The sequence below is a fragment of the Ischnura elegans genome, chromosome 9 (assembly GCF_921293095.1).
Source record: "Ischnura elegans chromosome 9, ioIscEleg1.1, whole genome shotgun sequence".
Taxonomy (NCBI): domain Eukaryota; kingdom Metazoa; phylum Arthropoda; class Insecta; order Odonata; family Coenagrionidae; genus Ischnura; species Ischnura elegans.
In genome coordinates, this window is record NC_060254.1 from 6,581,664 (window position 1) to 6,602,159 (window position 20,496).

The following is a 20,496-nucleotide window of genomic DNA, read 5'->3' on the forward strand; positions in this document are numbered from 1 at the left end:
TAACATTTGCTTAACATTTGTCTCTTCAGATTACAGCACTTGCAAGCGCTTGGGAGCCAGTTATTGTGCATTGCCAAAAAGCTACGTACAACCCAAATGCTCTGGCCGCACAACTCTGTGTAGAGAAGTCCTGAATGATACATGGGTGTCTTTTCCAACGTGGTCGGAAGATTCCACTTTTGTTACATCACGAAAAACCCAGTATGAAGAGTACATATATCGTTGTGAAGACGAACGATTTGAGGTGAGAGTAATAAAAAATTTTTCAGTTCAGTTTTAAACATATTTCTTAAATTTTTTTTAATTATATCGGTTTTTTTATATTTTAGCTGGATGTTGTCATAGAGACCAATGCAAACACCATCCGTGTGTTAGAAGGTGTTCAGAAGAAGATATCCCGAATGTCCCCTGAAGAAGTGCTGAAATTTAGACTGGATGACACACTGGGTGGATGCTCTCCGACGATTCAGCAGAGAGCCCTGCGCAGGTATGTGAGGCTAAAATCCCTAATCCAGGGCTGTTGCAAGTCAGGGTAATCATGGGAAAATAAGGGAAAATTGTCCATTGCGCTCAGGATATTATATCTTTTGTCACGCGAATCATAAGTACTGTCTTGGTGTCAGCTGTTTAAGGGCTTACATTCTTGGCAATGACATGAAAAAGAGTTACTATTTTATGGATTCACTTTAAAGATTCACATATTTGGACTCATATTTGACTGACGTTGAGTTGTTTTTCTGTGTATTCATTGTAAAGAAATCTATTGTAAAACTATGTATTTGTATTTTTATGACCTGAACTCTTTGAAAATGTTATTCAATAATCATAAGGAGAGAGCAAAGTGGGGAAAATGAATCAGGGGAAATGAATATTCTAGCCAGGGTAAAGTGAGGGAATTTGAGATGAGGACTCTTGCAGCAACCCCCTGCTATTTATTCCTCTGACAATTTTTAGTGTGTTGGAGTAAACGCATAATCTGAATCTCTTATTTCAGAATCTATGGCGATAAAGCTCAGGATATAATTGATGGGCTGAAACGTAATCCTGCTGTTGCTGTTCCAGTGGTGTTGCGCAGGTTGAAAGCAAAGGAGGAGGAGTGGAGAGAAGCACAGAAGGGCTTCAACAAAGTTTGGAGGGAGCAAAATGAAAAGTATTACTTGAAATCCCTCGACCACCAAGGGATAAACTTTAAGCAGAATGATGTGAAAGCCCTTCGCTCCAAATCATTATTTAATGAAATCGAAACCATGTATGATGAGGTGAGTTCCAGTGAATCTACCCATTCAAGTGTTTCTCTTACTTCTTGTTATCCTTTTTGAATGTCAGTGAGGGTGTCCAATTACCTGGAGTACTCTATGAAATTTGATTTTCTAGCAAGACTGTTTGACTGCAGTTCTAGGTCACCTCAGTTTCTATCCAGGGTGTTTCATTGTGTTGAATTGGTTGTCATGATAAGAAATTTTAATCAGGAGGTAGTCCTTCGTGATACAGTAGAACCTCGGATAATCGACCCCGCAGTTATATGATGGCCTCACTTACAGTACACTCATTTTTTTTGGTCCCGTGAATATCCCCAAATGAACCCATGTATTTCCAACCTCGTCTATGAAACCTTTCATTTGCACGACGATCTCAGTTACGAAACTTATTTTTCCAGTCCCATGACGTGAAATACCTCGCTTATCCGACTTTTCAGAGAACTGTTCTACAGGAAGATTGCGGCACTCGTGTCAATTTTAGTCGCACAAGCGGATGCACTGTGTACCCATTACGCGGGGATGCTAATAAAGAATAATAATTTTTCCATAATTTGCAGTGTGTAGTAAATGATCATTAATCCAGAATTATGAAATTCTGGAGTATTTATCTCTAACAGAAAATTTTCTAGAATGTGATGGCACTGTTTTCCATCGCTGTAGCGAAATAACGCCCAAATGGGTCGTTAAAAATTTTCCTGTACTTAAACTTCTGCTTCCAAGGTCATCAAATAAAGATAATCGTATTTATAGTACGCATGTATGTCGACGGTGATGCAACATGATGGTAAAAGCAGCATGTGTTGTCTCATTCCGCTAGCTAACCACACATCTGCGGGACGAATGGAGCCAGGGGGAAGTTGCTTAAAAACTGACTCAACTTGTATCTTGGTAGGTTTGAGTGGAACATGGTTGGACCTTGAATAGCTATCAGCTTAACTTTTAACAGAACAGGGGTTAGTATGAATGCCCTCAGAGAATAACTCACGTCATTAGTCGTCACTTAATCATTGAAGTCAAATTCAAAACGTGATAGATAAGGCAGTCCCTTTTGACTCAGGCATGGCTTAGCACCATTAGATCAAATTTTATACAAAAAGTTTCTGGTGGTGTTATCAGAAATGAGAAAGCAAAACATTACAAGAAGAAAAATCACGAGGCTTGCAAGTCGAAGGTTTTGGCGCTGCATTCGCAGGATGATGACAAAAGAGAAGTATCACCTGGTAGATTCAATCTACTCTTGATAAAATTTCACGTGAATATTAGTTTTTAATGAGCAGACATTCAAAAAGGGGAGATTTTTCTTGGCTCCTAAGCTAATTTCGTTCATTCATCACTCGCGGTTGTAACGGCAGTTGAGCAGTTAGTTAAATTGCTCACTTCAAAGAAGTGATATAAATACTGGAAAAATCTTAATTTTGTGATATCCCAGATCCCGTGTGTTCTGGATTATCTATATTATGGTACTTGGAGGAGTTAACTGACTAATGAGGTCAATTGCGCCATGAGATTAGGGTGGGGAGGGATTGTTTGATAGAAACCCTGTGTCGGCGTTAGCCAACTCGTAATGAAAGGTGCCAAGGAGACTGTGGTGTGTAAACAGCTTGTGTCCTAACTTACCATGCCACATGCTTTTCAGGCAGCTTGCGGGGTAGTATGTAGATGTAGTCACTGTCATCTTAGCATTTAACTTTCTAAAATCATTCGTTGCATGTTGTAGTTAATGAGGCATCAGGAAAAAACTTAGGGAAAACAGGGAAGAATGCTTGTGTCTGCATAGCAGCAGCATGTGTGAAATTGTTGTTATTGTTTGGTGCAGAGGCATGAGCAGGCGGAAGAGGGCTGCGCGGAGGTGGCGAATGGTCCCCATCTAGTGTTGCCTTACAAGGACAAGTCTGTGTTGGACGATGCTGCTAATCTGTTGATTCACCACGTGAAAAGGCAGACGGGGATCCAAAAGCCAGATAAGCAGAGGATTAAGCAGCTACTCAGACAATTCATTCCAGATTTATTTTTCCATCCAAGGCAAGAATTGAGTGAGGATGAAAGAGAAGACGATGGTGAGTAAATAATGAAATGTGCCTTTTGTTTTCCACTATACGTTACCTATCCCTTCTAGCAATATATAGCTGGAAGGGCTACCTTATTCAGACAGCTCTTGAAAATAATGTGTAGTTGTTGAGTTTATTTGAGTTAATAAGTAAGTATGGAAAATTACTATCACTTTCTTTTTCATTACAATGAATTTCCATATAGTAAACTTGTCCGCAGTAAACCCAATACAATTGCTGATAGTAAGAAAACCTCTAAGGCATTTGTGACACACAGATCAAATCTATTGACCAGATAATTACCAAAGGATCCCCTTAGTGACCAAATTGATGATAGAGTTGACCATTAAAAAATGATTGTTAAAAATATAACACCAAATTGTATTTTTCTGGTTGTGGGTTGCAGATGAGAAGGATGATGAGGATGGCAGTGGTAATCTGACGGGTGGTTCTGGCGCCTCGGGCACAAAGGGGAATGGTGGAAACAGGGCCAGCAGCCGAGGAGGCGAGGGCAAGAAGCAGTCGGAAATGCAGTCTGGGAGCAAGGCCAACAACAGTGCCTTTGGCAACCCGTCTTTGGGATGCGCAAATGGAAATAAATCAGAGGATAATATCTCTAGTGCAAATCCTCATCATACTGCAGCTACTCACCCGGTGAGTATCTAATGATCTGTTTTTACTATTTCCCCATTCTCCACCACATTTTCCACATCTCAGTACAGTAAACTCTTGATTTTACGAAGTCAGTGGGACCGGAAAATTGGCACTTCGTAAAATCGAGTTTCGTAAATTCAAACCTTTTTCATAAGTCACGAAAAAATGTTCGCTTTTGTTTCTTCCGCCGTTTTTTGTCTTTAGTGGTCTTATTTAAACGTTTTCGGTGGTTATTCTCGGTATAATTCATAGAAAAGGCTTTTTGCTATCGATTTATGATGTGAAGAAAGAAAAGAAAGAAATTCCCGACCAGTTTAGAAAACGTAATCAAATAATGAATTGCAATGTTTATTATAAGAATATACAGTACGGACATACACGGACATACGAATATACACGGACAAAGAAGGGTGGGGAAATGGCCTTCAGCTCTGCCTCAGTCTACTTTTGGGGGCCGTATTTTTTTGCGACGCACACAAGCTCAGTCTCCTTAGGGAGGGAGTGAATGGGAAATTCTGGGGAAGGAGGGGTTTGGGATGCGTAAGGTGGGTGTCAGCAAGATCAGCCAAAGGCGGCAGGAGGGAAGGGACGGCTTTGGAAAGACAGAACCCCAGCATGGGAGAACGGGGAAGTGCGTGAGAAGAAAGTTCATGGTTAGACTTGGAAGTGCGTCTTCATTACGAGAAGCCTGAAATATAAATTGGCGGTAAATAGAGCCCAGTACTTAAGATATTTAAGTTGTTCATTCACAAAGGCCAATATATACACGAAAAGATATTATGGCGCGGATTGCATGTATCAACGTCCATTTCGGGATGTTATTAATTTCTGTTCCCATTTATAAAAGTAGCAAATAGATTTGAAAGAATGATAATCATGAATAAAAATATCTAAATCGATATCCAAACGCACATGAGCAAAATAGATGAATGTATACATACCGATCCATCGCAAGTAATACCGCTCAAGCTTCTTCCGGTATAGGACTTTAAAATTCTGGATAATGCCTTGGTCCAAGGGCTGGGACTTGCTAGTCGAGTTCGGGGGTAAAAAGAGGACTCGAACATTAGCCAATTTTAGATCTTCCACGTATTTATGAACGGTGGCATTATCCATTATTAAAACAATTTTGCTGTTCTCTCCAGCAATTTTTCTCCGTAGACGTATAACCGTTTGCTGGAAAATTTCTCGGGTCAAACAGCTGCTTTTATTTGCATGGTAAAAAACGGGGAGGGCTTCCAATTTTACATGTTTTAAGCACCGTGGCCTTTCAAATTTCCCAATGACAACGGGCTTATTTTGTCCGTGCCCGTTTGGTTGACGCACAGCCCCACAGTAACACGCACTTTACTCTTTTTTCCCCCATGGCACCTTTGCCCTTTGAAACCCAGGGTTACTTCAGGTAATGCATTAAAAAATAGCCCAGTTTCAGGGGCCAGCGAGGGTGAGCTCGTCGAGGAAAGGGTCCCGGATTAGGGACCCTTCGAAGTGCTTCGGCGAAAAGTAGTCAAGTAGTCTTCGAAGTACGTTCACAGCAGTGCAAAGGGTTAATTAGGGGTGTACGAAATACTCCGCGCGACCTTCCTGACATGTTAAACTACGAATTATTGTCGATGCTATGTTTACGAACAGGCACGTAAATAGGGGCATAATGTCAGCCGCGATATTTTCACTTAACTCCTACTCCCCCTAAATTCCCACAGTGAGGTTGTTGGCGACCCATTTTTCTCCAAAGTTGAATTATCATTTACGATTTCGCACTTTTGATGGACCACAGTTGGAAGCGCTGATTTTTTAGCTACTTACGCCGGCGTAACTAGTTTTGTTGACAAATTTTTCGCCGTAGTTCGTATAAACGAATGCCATTTGCTCCTAGGGACCGAGCCGAGGTTCGTAAATTCAAAAAATTTCGTATAATCGAAACTTCGTATAATCGAATAGCGCCATGTATTTAGCATAGGCTTTTCACTGGGACCGCAATATCACTTCGTATAATCGAAAACTTCGTAAAATCCTGCTTCGTAAAATCAAGAGTTTACTGTATCACTTTCTCATTGTGACTTACAGTAGACTCTTGTTAATACAAAGTTCACAGGACTGAAATACCGGAAGTTCATAATAACCAAGTTTGTGTGGACGTTTCTTTTAGGAATTGTCGAAGAAACATTGTTTGTAAAAATATCCTGTCTCTTCAATCTACCAAACTTATTGTCGCTCTGCAAAATAGCTTCTGAGTCAAGGGTATGATATGGTTTCTGTTCAAAAACAGGAACTTAAGTAAGAGCAGCGTAAATAGTACTTGAAACTTATATCTGTGTCTATCAAATACTTTCACGATCATTTGGATCTCAACTCCGGCCGATTAGGGAAAACTATCTAAGTTCCACGTGGTAGGTAACTAAGTAAATACATAAGATAGATTTTCATCTAGCAATGGATATATTAAATTTTGATGGACAATAAATAAATATTTAAAAACGTTCGTAAAATAATTTTCATTAATAGCATAATTATTTACTTGCCTTTGAGACGATTTTTTAAATCATCATTATGGCGTTTAGGTGTTTAAGCAGTGTCATTTCAAACACAGAGATACGAACTACACTTGCTACTCTCCTCAAAAACATACCGAAAGATTAACTGGGGGCTATAACAATGGCTTTTTTTTTTTTTTCGGAGAAATGACATTTGTTGGTGGGACTCATGTTATTTTATTGGAAGGGCTAGGGAATATTTTGGGAAGCGGCGAGCACAAGACACATTTGGCGTAATTGTTGCTTTTAACCCTCTAGTGGGCGTGACTGTTATTTTTACACGACCTGGCGTATGGCGTACTTTGCCCATGTAATGTGCTTATATGATAACACTCGATTTTTGTTAAAAATTAATCTTTACTTGTAGAAATTAGTTCAATCTGTACATTTATAGGTCATACAGATATAAAGGTACACAGGTGGTACCAGTGGTACACGGCCGGTCGCGCGGCATAATTTATTCGCCACAGGTGGGGACTTACTTATCTAAAAAAGTTAGCTTCAATGCCCCAAACTTTGAAAACTCGCAATATAGACAGTCAAAGTACATTCTACGAATACACGATACCATTCTAGCCCAGAATGTACATATAATGTTGAAATCCATGGTTTTCGAAGATTGATGTATTTTATACGCCAGCGCGCCCGGTCCAGGGTTATCAACTTTTATTTCATCCTATTTGTTAATTGAAATTATATTTCCGAATGGTTCTTTTTAGCACATAGGTACTGTGTAAGTAAACTCCCTTTGGAATAATGTGAATTACAAGTGTTCAAGAGATATGCCATTTTATATTCATTTTGTGTTCTTATTAATTATGTCTGTACGCATATTGTTGCGTGCCGTGAGCCTTTAATGGTATGTGCTCTCGCAAGAGTGGTTTTCATTTTTAATGTGGAAGTTGATCAGTATAAGTAATGAAAAAATTAACATTTTGGCGCACACCAACTCTTGTTAGTGTAGTCGTCATATCTCTGCGTTTGAAATGACACTGCTTAAACACCTAAATGCCATAATGATGATAAAAAAATCGTCTCATGTCTATGCGTGCTGCAATTAAAATTAATGAAAAAATTGATGCCGTACGATCACAACGAAGACAACGGAATATACTGCTATGACGAAGCCCCGAACCTAAAACCCCTGGGTGTGAGCCATATACGCTACCACTACCCTAACTGACCCGCCTGACTAGGAGTGTAAGCATTACTGATAGAAAGATCCCTCAAGAAATCTTTGTAAAAAATCATTTACAATTTGTAGTGCTCCAATCCTGTGAAATAGAAAAATGTCAACTTTAGAAAATACAGTGGAACTTGTCTAGTACGTTTCTGAAGGGACCACAAAAAATTAACGTACTAACCAGGAAAACATGCTAACGAGGAAAGTAAATAATAGCAGTCGGGGTAATTGCAATCTGTGGAAAAGTCGTCATAATTACAATTACTATCGGTAGTTCTCGTAGGATCGCCTTCCTGAACTCTTTTCACCTTTAAAATCAGGAAAATGAGCGCTACATTGAAAAACAATACCATGTGAATAAAAATCACAATGTTTCATAGGTTTCCCGAAGACAATTACATGAAAACGGCGTCTATCTCCCGTGATTTATCCTATATATATTTATAGAAAGAGGAAAGTAAAGCTAAGTCATTTCTTCTTTCTCACAGCATACTCAGAGAATATAACAACAACTCTGATTATGCCCACTGGTTGTTTTTAAACATCATAAAAATGGGACAAAATTGTATTAACCTTAAATTACGGCAACAGCCGTACACATTCGCGTCTGGAACAAAACCATATCGATTGTTATATCGATCGATGTATCGATTAATAACACACAAGATTATTATATTACGACGTAATTACAGGAAGATTTTATATTATACAGTTGAAATTTACTTTAGAAATTTGTATAACGTCGTCTGCTTACAGGCCGAGATAACGTATTTTTAAGCTAAGCTTCGCATGAAGATCCAGAGCATCGTCTGCTCCCGCAGCAGTAGTCAAACGCTAGACCTAATATAGACCATTTAAAAGGAGGCAGTATAATACTAATTGTAGAATGTTATCTCATTTATTTCTACTGTTCCTTGGAAGGAGAAGCAATGCAATGCTTCCTTGGCGTGGCAAAGGCCTTGACGTCGAGTTTATGGAGTACGTGCAGTACTGCTTTAGATAAAGTGGGAATTGGATAAGACTCATTTCTTCATCATGATAACTCGTGCAATAGCAACAATTGCCCACTCGCAAAATTTGTGCGCAGTGGGCACCCCAGCAGGGTTATTCCACTAATCATATGGCCGGGCCATAAGTCGAAATCGACCATAACTACGGCCTCGAGACATACGTATGGCTTCAAGCGATTCTACTCTGAGCGAAAGGCCATAAGTCGGGCGGTAGCTATGGCCTAAATGCCGTAATACTATGGCCTGCCTAGGAGGCGGTCATAACTCAGGCCATACGAAATAACATTGCTCGCCTACGGAGTTATAGAAGAAATTTATGGAGTGCCGTCGATTATATAGTGATTGTTTCAAGAAATATATGAATATTGCGGGGGAGCACATGTACGGATTCAACGGGCATTTGCTAGATATATAAAATAAAGACGCCGATTTCATCTGGAAAGAAGAAGTATACGGGATACGTGTAATCCGTTCGCATACGATGATGGATATTTTCATTAAATATTTCCACGCATCAAAAGAAGTTGTTACTTTATTCGTAAATAGATATAGTGGATGAGCCTAAAGTTCGCTTGTAATTAAAAAGTTAGAAATACTTTTTTAATGGATGCTCTGTTAAAGTTAACGGAGGAACGGGCTTTTATTTGCTTTCTGCGCTACATTTGCTAGCAGATTTCTTAGATACTTGTTTCGAAAAGCTGTAGGTAGCTTAAAATATCCGCTATTAAATGTTTTATATTTTAAGATTCTCGTAGCATTACGGTTCATGAGGGAGTATATCTAAGAAGCATAGGGCAACACATTCTTTTGGCAGTAAGGCAATCCTCAGTAAGTCGATGCTTAAAGGACAAATGTCATCCATAAATCAAGGAAAGAATGATAGTCTCATATTGATCTTTTAATTTTATACAGCTACCTAAACATAAGCCTCTGAAAATAAAATAAATGAAACTTAAAGTTTCAATTTCATCTTTAGATTTTGTGCATTGGCTGGATTTCTACGGCTTTTGAGGGCAAATTATTGCAGCCATGAGACAATAGTTACACCATTGGAAGGAGAGAATGGGGGTTAGAACTACAATAGGATGTCATGTTCTAACTCTATCCATTACATGTACAATTCACGAATATTATAATACTGTAGGGTACAAATTGTGTACAAATTTCTTCTGCTTCTTCACTTTTTTTAAAGATCTCCAGCGTCTGCCGCCAGATCAGAGTTTAAAGAAAATCCAAATTTATCCTTTAATAAGAGTCCATTTCAGTTAAGGAACATAGAATTAATTTTGTATCCACGTTGGAACAAACTACCTTCTCAAAAAATGACTAGTGTTAAAAGAAAGTGAACCCAACTTATAGTACCAATTATAATTCACATACTCGCCTGCAGAAAGGGCGTTAAGACTTTTGGCCGGGCCATACGATATGGCCCCCCCGAGAGTGGAATCGGTATAGGCCGCAATTTCGGGTCAGGCCATAAGAAACTTACGGCCGGCCATACGTATGGCCCCGTTTAGTAGAATATCCCTGCAGAGGCAACAGGTGAGGAGCTCGGGGTGGGGAAAATTGGGGCTTCTTATTGGCTGCAGTTTTCCATAGTCAGACATTCCTGATAAATGGCCGCATTTTATTATTCATCACATCACAAGAATTGAGAAATGCATTTGGATAATTCACGGTCGAAGAAAGAGATCTGTTAATGGCTAGTAATAATAAATTAAATCATGAATTCGGATGTTTACGACCCTTAAGAAAATATTAGAGAACGAATTGCGGGTTGCGTCACGGCAAGCATTTGAGCGTACTAACCAGGAAAGTGCAATTTTTTCAAACGTACTAACCAAATACTTTTACCTGTATTTTGTTCGGATGGTACCGGGACCGAGAGAAATCGCCGTACTAAGGAGGAAAACGTACTAATGAGGAACGTACTAACCAAGTTCCACTGTAATTGTTATTTTATTGAATATTTCGACGAAAATAATATAATCAGAGTTAGAGATGTTTTAAAAATTCAGAAAACCGAAGAAAATATTATCCTGAAGTAAAGGTTTGTTATGAAAATTATGATTCAATAATGTGGTATATATATACAACTATGGGGATTAATGGGTTATATGTAACGCAATGATTATAACATAGTGTAGTATATATCCACTTAAATGCCATTTATTATGTTATTATAATAAAGTTCATTTTGTAATTGCCAGGACCGGGACTGAGGTTTGTAATTTAGTAATAACGTTTCTCTTCTGTAGCCTAGATAGACCTTTTCATAGGGACCAACAATTTGCTTTGTAATGGCGAGAACTTCATAATAACCTTAATCGCATTAACGAGAGTCTACTGTAATATTTCTTGGGCTTGCCTCGGAGTAACAAAAGTGAAGGCAGGATTAGATTTTTCTCAGTAAACTGCGGCAATGAACCTGTTTAGGGCTTCCGGCTAGTTAAGGCTCTCCATTCCTACCGATGTTTTAATGGAATACTTTTCCATTGTCTCCTGGGCTGATTGATGCCCAATGCTCAGGTGACTGACTGTTGTGGATGAGTGTGACTGGTTGTGATTGGTGTAGCCATGTGTGACTTTTCCCACTACATTTAAAATGGGCTTCTACGCTTAGCTAAGGTTTTGCCTTTGGTCTCTGTTGAAGCTGTTTTTGGCTAGACCAATTTCTCTTTCATCTTTAGTGATTCTATCCCGGAATCTGTTGGAATGTCAAAGCTTTCCCTTCTTATGGTGTTGGCGAGGTCAATTGAATGCCGAGGTCATGGGGTGAAGGCAGCCGACATTTCAGGTTCCTACTCATTACCCATTCTCATAATTTCTTTCTTTCTGGATGGTTAGCCCAAGGAAAGTTCAACCTGGTTTAGTGATAAATTACTACAGTCGGATCCGGATTTAACGTCTTCGCATTTAACGTTTTTCCGCATTTAGCGTTTATTTTTTTGGGTCCCGATTCATTCCCTATTAGGACAATGTAAAAATTATCCGTATTTAGTGTTTCCGCATTTTGCGTTTTTCCGCATTTATGGTCGTAAAAATTTGTCCCGCTCAAGATTTTTTGCCCGATTTAACGTTTTTTCATGACGGTTCATCCAAATCTTCGAATTTATCAACAAGAACAGTCTCATGAAAGTTTACCAAGAGTCGATAGAATCTACCGGGGAACGCTTCTTCAACTGCTTTCTTCCGCGAGCGCAGCGCAGCTACGACCTTCAACTGGCAAGTTGGGTGATTTGTCTTCTCGTAATGTTTCGCTCCCCTTCTGATCCAAACACCAGGCACTTTTTGTATCAGATCCGATCTAATGGAGCAAAGTCATCCCTTAATAACCTCGAACTACCTTATCCTTCACTTCTTGAACTTGACTTCGATGATACGTGACGACTGAAGACACGAGTTATCCTCCGAGGGCCGCTACAATAATGGTTTTCTCGTTATTTTTTCAATTGATGGCTTATGCCCCTTTCAACTCTACTACCTACGGGCAGTCGATTATTAGCCCAATATTTTTTCAGTCGGCTACTTTCTCTTTTCAAAAGAGGAGGCCCCATATCAATTGCGCAGTTCACTAGAAGACTCTTTCTATAATCCATTCCAAGGTCAGTTTCCACGGAGGAACAGCGAAAGAACCGAGGAAGTGTTTCCCCTGTCGTGATCGTGAGTGATAGCATTCTTTCCCTACGGAACAACATTATTTAACATCGTAATTTAGATGTCCCGGAGCCAATTTACCGATATGCGGCTGGTTGATATCGATGTCGATTCAAAAATATCTATCTGGTGCTAATTAATGTCAAAAGATAATGACAATCGGAGTTTTGACGAACTATCACGGTCCATTACTCAAAATAAATCGCTCATGCTGGAAAAAAAATCACCGCATACTCACGGTAGAATAGATGAGCGCGGAAAAATACGAAAATCCGGCAGGTGGTTGGTGGTTGACTTCGACATCATAACCCTGACGAAATTGCCAAACTCCCGAGGCACTGACAATTTTTCGGATGAAATCCAGTTCTGTTGAAGATTAAACCTTTTTCACTTAACAGAGTTTAGCTAATCGTCATTCAAGGTCCAAACAAATTTTATTAAAAGCTGCCGAGAAATAAGGCGAGTCGGAGTCAAGGTGATCAGCGCGCCGCGTAAGCAACTTCTCCCGGCTCCATTCGACCTGCATAAGGCCGCGGATATATGACAACGAATCTGGTGTTATCATCTTGTTAAATCACCATCGAATTGTACGCATACTAGAAATAAGATTCTACTTTTTTGGATGACCTCGAAATCCAAAATGTGTGCATAGGAGGATTTTTAAAGGTTCTTAAATCCCTTGTTTCGCCGAGGCAACAGAAAACGTTAAGTTTGCAAAATTCCAGAAAACCTCCGTTTTAATAGATATTCGGTAGTTGAGAATTCGGGAATAGCGATCTTCTGCTGCCCCTTTATTTCACTCATTCCTCATGATTTTTCGAGTACCTACTTACACCTTTTCTTATTATATTAGAAATGCTATAGTCACCTACATGTCGCTTTTACAGAAAAAATTCTAAATTTCATCGAGATCACTGAAATATGCATAAAAATGGAATCACTAATGTGCACAATAATAATCCGTGTGGGAATGCTTTTAAGTTGATGTTTATTAGAATTTTCTTAAAATATTTCATTAAAACAATTGCCATCCTCTCATTATGTACTTATTTTTACTACCCATTTTTTTAGCCGATTCCTGAAAAGTATTATCCAACCTTCATAGGACAGAGAACATTTCATTAAAAAGCATTTTTTGCTGCATTCAGCACCTTTTAGGTACTTAAAATAATATTTTTTATTCATAAAAAGCCATTCCAATCATTACAGACCCTAAAACCTGAATAAAATGGCAGGTCCTCATTTAGTGTTTGTCCGCATTTAGTGTTTTAAATTTTGTCCCCCCTGAAAAACCTTAAATCAGGATTCTACTGTACTTACCGGTGTTATTATTTTTTTTTTGAAATACCAATGAAATGTGTTAAAACTTATTAACTTCTGATGTTGATGTTTTACAGGAGGAATGCTACACCCTCTTCATGGCCAATAATAACTGGTATTTATTTTTGAGACTGCATCAAATTTTGTGCGAGAGGCTCACGAAAATGTATGAGAGGGCTGTGGCGCTGGCTGCAGAGGAGGCGCGGGAGAGGAGAGAGCGGAAAGAATCAACTGCCGTGGCCCTGCGCCTCAAACCCAAAAGTAAGAAAACTTTTTTGCACAAGAGTTTCAGTAAATGTTAAAATTTGAGGTCCTTTTCTGTATACTATTTGGCGGATGACTGTGACCGGTAACTGCAAATGATGAATGGAATTACATTGGTGGAAGGGAAAGATGGGGAACGACTTCACCATTCTCTCAGAAGATGAGAAAGCACAAAAGTTGACGTCCACTTTCATGAGTGGCATCATTAGAGTCATTGATTGAGAGAATTGAGGTAAGGAATTGTTTGAAATAGTTTAAACAGTCACCAATGAGAAGACGACAATGCATTATGCAGAGGAGTGGTCAGCACAAGTCTGTGATGTTATGAGAGTGTCCTTGAATGGGTGAGGGCTATCAATGATGTTGCCACAAATAGCTCAACAAGTAGGGGACAGTTCAAAGAAACACGAAAATACGGGTCTCCTCATGTGTCAAACACAATCACAATTGGTGATGGCAACAAGAGACTTTCGATTTGTTATGGTGTCCTGGATGGGGGAAAAAGGAGATTTAATGATAATGACAGTTAAAATGACAAGCATTATGTTAATTAAATCTTGAATCCTTTGATAATTGTTGATTGATTAGAGAACTTCTGTTGCATCTCTTACTGGCTAAAATGCAATCTCATTGCATGAAAGGTATTAGTAGATGTATGGAGCTGGGCCAAATGATACTCAAACAATTGAATTTGGCATTCGAGTCCAAATTGGAAATGAGCTTTTCTGTTTAATTTTCAGTATGGTATTGTTCTTGGTGACCAAAATTACTATGGGGATATAGTGGAATTGCTGTATTGGGAATCAAAAATAGTTGAATGCAATTCAAATGTGAATTCAACTCAAAAAGTTGTCAAATCCACCATTTAGTGATTGACTTATCGACAATTGTTTCATTTATTTTTGGCTTACCTAATCTTTTATACATTATAAAGCTACAAAAATTAGAAAGGTGACATTTGAATCCTTTGATTGAAACAAAAGAGTGATGCTCTGACAAATGTTATGAAAAACTGTTATGCTACTGCAAGCAATGATTGCATACGATTTCTGAAGACTCTTGGCATATATTTCTCGCACATCGTGAACAGGTGGTATGTATCTTTGTGTTCTTTTGTAATTATACGTATGAGACCTACTCTTATTGGTAATTAATCTTGGGTTTTCAAGGGGTGAGTCACTTTCTGTGGGACACAACGAGATGAGAGAGTGCATAGAGCGGATGATGGAGGATGTAAAGCAGAAGAATCACGCAAGGGTTAAAAGATGTAGAAAATTAAAAATATTAAGGATTATAAAAGATGTTAAAAGAAAATGCTTACCTTTTAATTGTTTTATTTTAGTCATGCTCAAGGTAACTTGATAAACATTACAGGTGAAATTGAAGTAGAGGACTATTATCCTGCATTTCTGGACATGGTGAAGAATGTTTTAGATGGAAATATGGATGCCAGTGCGTATGAGGACACGCTCAGGGAAATGTTTGGAATACATGCATATGTGGCATTTACCCTTGACAAAGTGGTCACTTATGCAGTTCGACAGGTAAGAAAAATTCACACCTGTACCACAATGTTGCTCCCTCATGATTCTTGCTTCTTTTTTAATATCAGATGAAGGCTTTTTTATTTTATTCCTTTATAATGTTTTTTTTTCAACTTAAAAATTATTTATGATCATAAAATCATACTTAAAAGTGTAAATAATTACAACCAAGTCAAGTAACCCATACTGCAAGGTATGTTGTGCATTTGTAACTGATTGAGTAATGAGATTGTTGTATCAGTGTTTTTCAGTTTTTATTTCTTCATTTTGCTAATTTTAATTTTAATTAGAATTTAAAGGCAGTATTGTAAAGTAGTATGAACTTTTTATGAGTCTTTATCTAGAGTTTTGAAGTTCACATTTATTGCACCAAGATTGCTTGAGTGAAAATTAGTTGCTTATCTAAGTACAGTTTGGGGTAAAGCTTATAGCTCAGTAGTTGTAATGATTTCTTTATGTATATTGGCAAAATATCTTGCAAGTGGAGTAAAAGCTGCGTGTAAATGATGTTAAATAATTTTTTATTTTAACAAATTTATATTTTATTTTCGAAAGAGAATTAACACACTTTTTACAGTGAAAAACATCAAGTAGTACTGTTTCAATTAGTGCTCACTTTTCATGGAAACTAGTATGAGTATTTGTCGAGGTTTGGGTGTAATATGTTGTGTGAATCTCTCTTTTTAGCTTCAGCATTTGGTGTCAGATGAGTCTTGTCAGAATTGTGTTGAGTTGCTGCAGAGGGAGCAGAGAAGAGCTGCATCGAACGGGGGGCTGAGTGGGGCGGGAGGGCTCTGCTCCAACGCCCATCGAAACGCTCCGTTTGAGCTGGCATATCAGAGGCGGGCTGAGCACGCTCTTGCCGAGGAAAATTGTTTCAAAATATATGTGGTAAGTTTGAGTTGAACTTATGGAATATATTTGCAGGGTTTATATTGGTCAGGGAAATAAGAATCATGAGCGGAAGCAGTGAAAATGTCAGGGTGATGAGGTTATTGTCAGGGAAAAAAACCAGAGGTGAAGCAAAAAGATGTGAATTGTAGTTACATGCACGGAGCATTGCTACGATCGGCATTTTGTTGCATTCCTGGCTGAGCAGCTCAGGTAGCACCTCACTTAAATTCCAATTTAATTACAGTAAAACCCCTCTTTTATGTTTTTGAGGGGGACTAGGAAAAAAAGTGTAACTCTCGGGAAAGTGTAAAATCAAGGTTAGGCACAATTTAATGAAAAACAACCCCTTTAAATATAGTTAAATGTTCTATTTTTCATATGAATCATGTTCTAAATAAATAGTAAGTATAAAACCTTTAAAAATGATAACAAAAAATTCTTTATTAGTATGTACTGAACTCTCAGTGAGGTAGATCATACAAAACATCAGTCTTCTGAAATAGATCCTTTAACACAGATAATTGCTGATAAATAAGTAAAACGGGTAAACATATTCCATTAACTCCATAAAATTAAAAAAAATCTTCTAGAGTAAAAATATTTCAATCTTTGGACAAATTAAAATAATAATTGACTTAAAATCCATTTAACATTTAATTAAAAACAATATGTATCAACCCTAACTCTCAAAAAGTCTTCTCAAAATGAAAGCAAATAATTTCATAGTACCTAATTTAAATTATACCTGAGTCAAGATAATGTTCCTAAATTTCTTCTAGTCTATCATATTTCGAGTACTTAACATATTTTCGCCTCTTTGCACTGGGTCCGCATTCCACTACACTGGTTTCTATGTTTTTGCGAGTTTTATTAACAGTGTTTAATGTGGACTCTGGAATTCCAAGTCCTTTGGCAAGGGAAACACGTGAACTTACATGTGAGTCAACTCTTCCCAAAATTTTTATTTTATCTTCTATTGAAAAAGTTTTCCTCTCTCGTTTCTGGGCCATTCCATATTTGATTCGCGTTTATTGACGCTGTCACAAAAAAGCAGGGAAAAAGAGAATACGATTAAAACGACTTTAAAATTAATCGAAGAACTTGGTAATAACGTACGCAAAGGAGAACACCCAGTGCGTGGATCATCACGAGAACGACCACGAATATAAACATAGCGTCTACATTCGTAACTACGATGCTTACAAGTGAAGTGGAAAACCTACAATACTTACTACCAACAAATGGAATGAAATTTAAATTTGCAAACAACCTGTCTCAGGAAATCCCGCGATAGAGTGGTCAGAAACAGATGAAGAAGGAATTATTGTAGTAGTTCAAACATGAAGTTCAAAGAGGCCATATTAATGATACTGGTGACAGGTATGCCAAAAAGGCAAGGAGGTTGTAAGTACAACTTCCTTTCCTATATTTACAACCTTCTTGCAAAAAGGTTATCCCTGCCTCCGATATCTAAAACTCTTTTCTTCTTTATTACGGTGCACTATCCGCCATGTTCCCTTTGGTGTCCTGGCGTAAATAGCGGGTCATTTGAAATTTCGTCAGCGTAAATGCAGGGAAGACTTAACATTGTAGAGATACTTAAATATCGGTACTTAACGAAAATGTCGTAAATTACAGGAAAACGTCTATTGCGGGGTCGTAAAAGCAAGGTTCTACTGTAGCAAATTTTTTGCGTGGTCTATTTTATCTAATCTGTAAATTTTAAGATTATATTTGAGTTTCCATTGAGCAATATGTCACTGCAAGAGATTGGACTAGCAGGAGGAATGCACCCCTCTAACCATTAGAATTGATTTTTTTCAGAAATGACTGTAATCAATCAGTTGCTCAAAATCTTCAGTTCACATGTCATTTACAGCCACCTCTTTTCTCTAAATTTTTAAACAAAGCCAAACTGTTTAACTCCTAACCAGCAAACAAAGGATTTACAGTAAACTGTGCATTTATAGTAAAACCCCATGTTTGCGTTATTAGAATTTACGTTATCCTGCAAATTAGAATTTAAGTTGTTTTCGGTCCCATCAAATTTCATCCATCTCCAACGCATGTAGAACCCTGTATTTACGCCATGTTTTTTATCCCTTCTTCTTTCTTCCCATTTTCATATCTGCATCGTGATGTGCTGACTAAAAAAATAATTTGCCCACTAAAACAGTTACTCGTGCATATCAGCCGTTACAAATCATCTCTTGGCTTCCTTTCGCATATTTGTATTTAAAAATACTAGGGATGGTCAGATTGGAAACCTCTGATCCAAATATCCGCAGATATTGCCCTTCATCAGATACATCGGATCCAAAGTCGCGGAAGACATCAGATCTGGATCCGAAATTTTAAATAATAGCTTCAGTGAATGCAACAAGGGTGGAAAGAGTTCCGATTCTTTCTTCGAATGCACCGTCGCATGTGATTCTTGTCCTACTCATGAACCGTTTTGTTTGAAAGCTCTCGCAGAGGTTACGTAGGAGAATTTCAGCAGTGGAAAATAAAAATGGCAAAATACGACTGGCACATAGTGTGACCCTTCCCAAGAGATTGAACAATCATCGGGGGAATCTCAGCGTCGTAGGATAATAACCACGTCAAAAGTAACTACAGTGAACCTCGTTAAAGTAAGTACAGGCTATTGCGAGACCCCCGCCATTACAAGAGATAACCGAGACACCATTAATTGACCCTTTAATAAGCATGTTAAAAAAATTGGTTTTTACGAGGCCCTTTTGGTGTTGGCACTCGCCATAGCGAGTTTCCATCGCCGGAAAACCTTCACCAAGAGTCCCTAATCTCTGTAATTTCTTGCGATCTGTTAGAAATGAAGTTAACGTGGAGTGCTCAGTCTCAAATTCATGTGGTAAACTGTCGTTCGATAAATAAGTAGTTCATTTTGGTGAAACTATTGTGGCATCAACATTCTCATAGGCTTGATCTTCTTTTGTCGGGCGGAAGAAAGCAGTCGGCAGCATACCAGCACGTCCGTGAGATGCGTGAATAGAAAGCATTTGATAGTAGACAACATGGCCAAAAAACACCAAACACGTCTAAGTAAGAAAATAAAAATAATAGAATAATAGGAGATAGGCGTAAGGAGTTTTCTGCATATTTTTCTAAGTGTTGAGTTACATGAAACTATTTTGTAAATTAAATTTTAATTTTATTCTATAAAAACCACCTTGAAAAGACTTGTGATGGTGTTATTTTGTGTTTTTGTATATAATTTGGCAATTCTGAATGTTTTCACAATAAAAGCTCTTAAGTTTTTTGGGAAAAATAATTTTGTCCAGCTAGATTCGCAATTAGGACCACTGTGCACTGGCTGCAATGGGTTGGCAAAACTGACTTAATTGTTTGCGCCCCATAATACAATATATCTTTATGAAGAGGTGCAGGAAGAAAAACAGTGGCATATTGGTGTATAGTGAGTCTTAATCATCAAATTAGATAGTCGCGTCAGGTGTTCCAAAAATGGAACACAAGGCATATATGGGTTAACTCTTGTTATTGATTTTTATTGTGCATTGTTAATTGTATATTTCTTATTTTTTGTTCTCCTTGGAAACCTTTGACAAATTAAATGTGCTCTATAACTTTAATAATATGTGAGACAATGTCCCAGTACAAAATATATTTTATGTGCCTTGATCTTCTCTAGTACAAGCACGATTGCCGTATAACGGTGGAGTTGCTGGATACGGAGGTGGAGGAACCGGAGGCTGCGACGGAAGCGGAGAAGTGGTCTTATGTGGATCGGTTTGTGTCCGGGAGCAGTGGTGGGGAGGTGGATGGTCGAGGCGCAGCTGTGCTGATGCGAGGGGACGGCTCGCCCTCGTTGCCCCAGTCGGAGGCAGGCCTCCAGCAGTCGCCGTTGCCCTCGGCTGCATCCCGCAAGCCAGTGTTCCTGCCGAGGAACTTCCGCTTGTATAGGCGCAGGTCGGGTGGTGGATGCCAAGGGGGGGATGAGGGGGAGGAGAGTGGGGGAGGGAGGCAGTGTAAGGCAGCGTCGTCGTCAGTGCGAGCAGGGAAGAGGGACGAGATGAATGAGGTGGACAGGAGGAGGGGTGCTGTGGACGACCAACAGCACAAGGATAAGTGCAGGTGTGTCTCTCCTTCG

General features: G+C 38.6%; 1 protein-coding gene across 4 annotated transcripts in view; it reads left to right on the forward strand.

Annotated features, from left to right (window-relative positions):
• LOC124166102 (paired amphipathic helix protein Sin3a) overlaps positions 1 to 20,496 on the forward strand; it is a 72,745-nt gene that overhangs the window by 41,187 nt on the left and 11,062 nt on the right. For all 4 annotated transcript variants that reach the window (XM_046543741.1, XM_046543738.1, XM_046543739.1 and 1 more), the window contains exons 11-19: positions 30 to 244; positions 330 to 487; positions 995 to 1,259; positions 3,076 to 3,316; positions 3,714 to 3,961; positions 13,743 to 13,926; positions 15,304 to 15,473; positions 16,161 to 16,364; positions 20,038 to 20,480. In XM_046543741.1, coding sequence (XP_046399697.1) covers positions 30 to 244; positions 330 to 487; positions 995 to 1,259; positions 3,076 to 3,316; positions 3,714 to 3,961; positions 13,743 to 13,926; positions 15,304 to 15,473; positions 16,161 to 16,364; positions 20,038 to 20,480 — 2,128 coding nt within the window. The remainder of the gene's footprint in view (positions 1 to 29; positions 245 to 329; positions 488 to 994; positions 1,260 to 3,075; positions 3,317 to 3,713; positions 3,962 to 13,742; positions 13,927 to 15,303; positions 15,474 to 16,160; positions 16,365 to 20,037; positions 20,481 to 20,496) is intronic.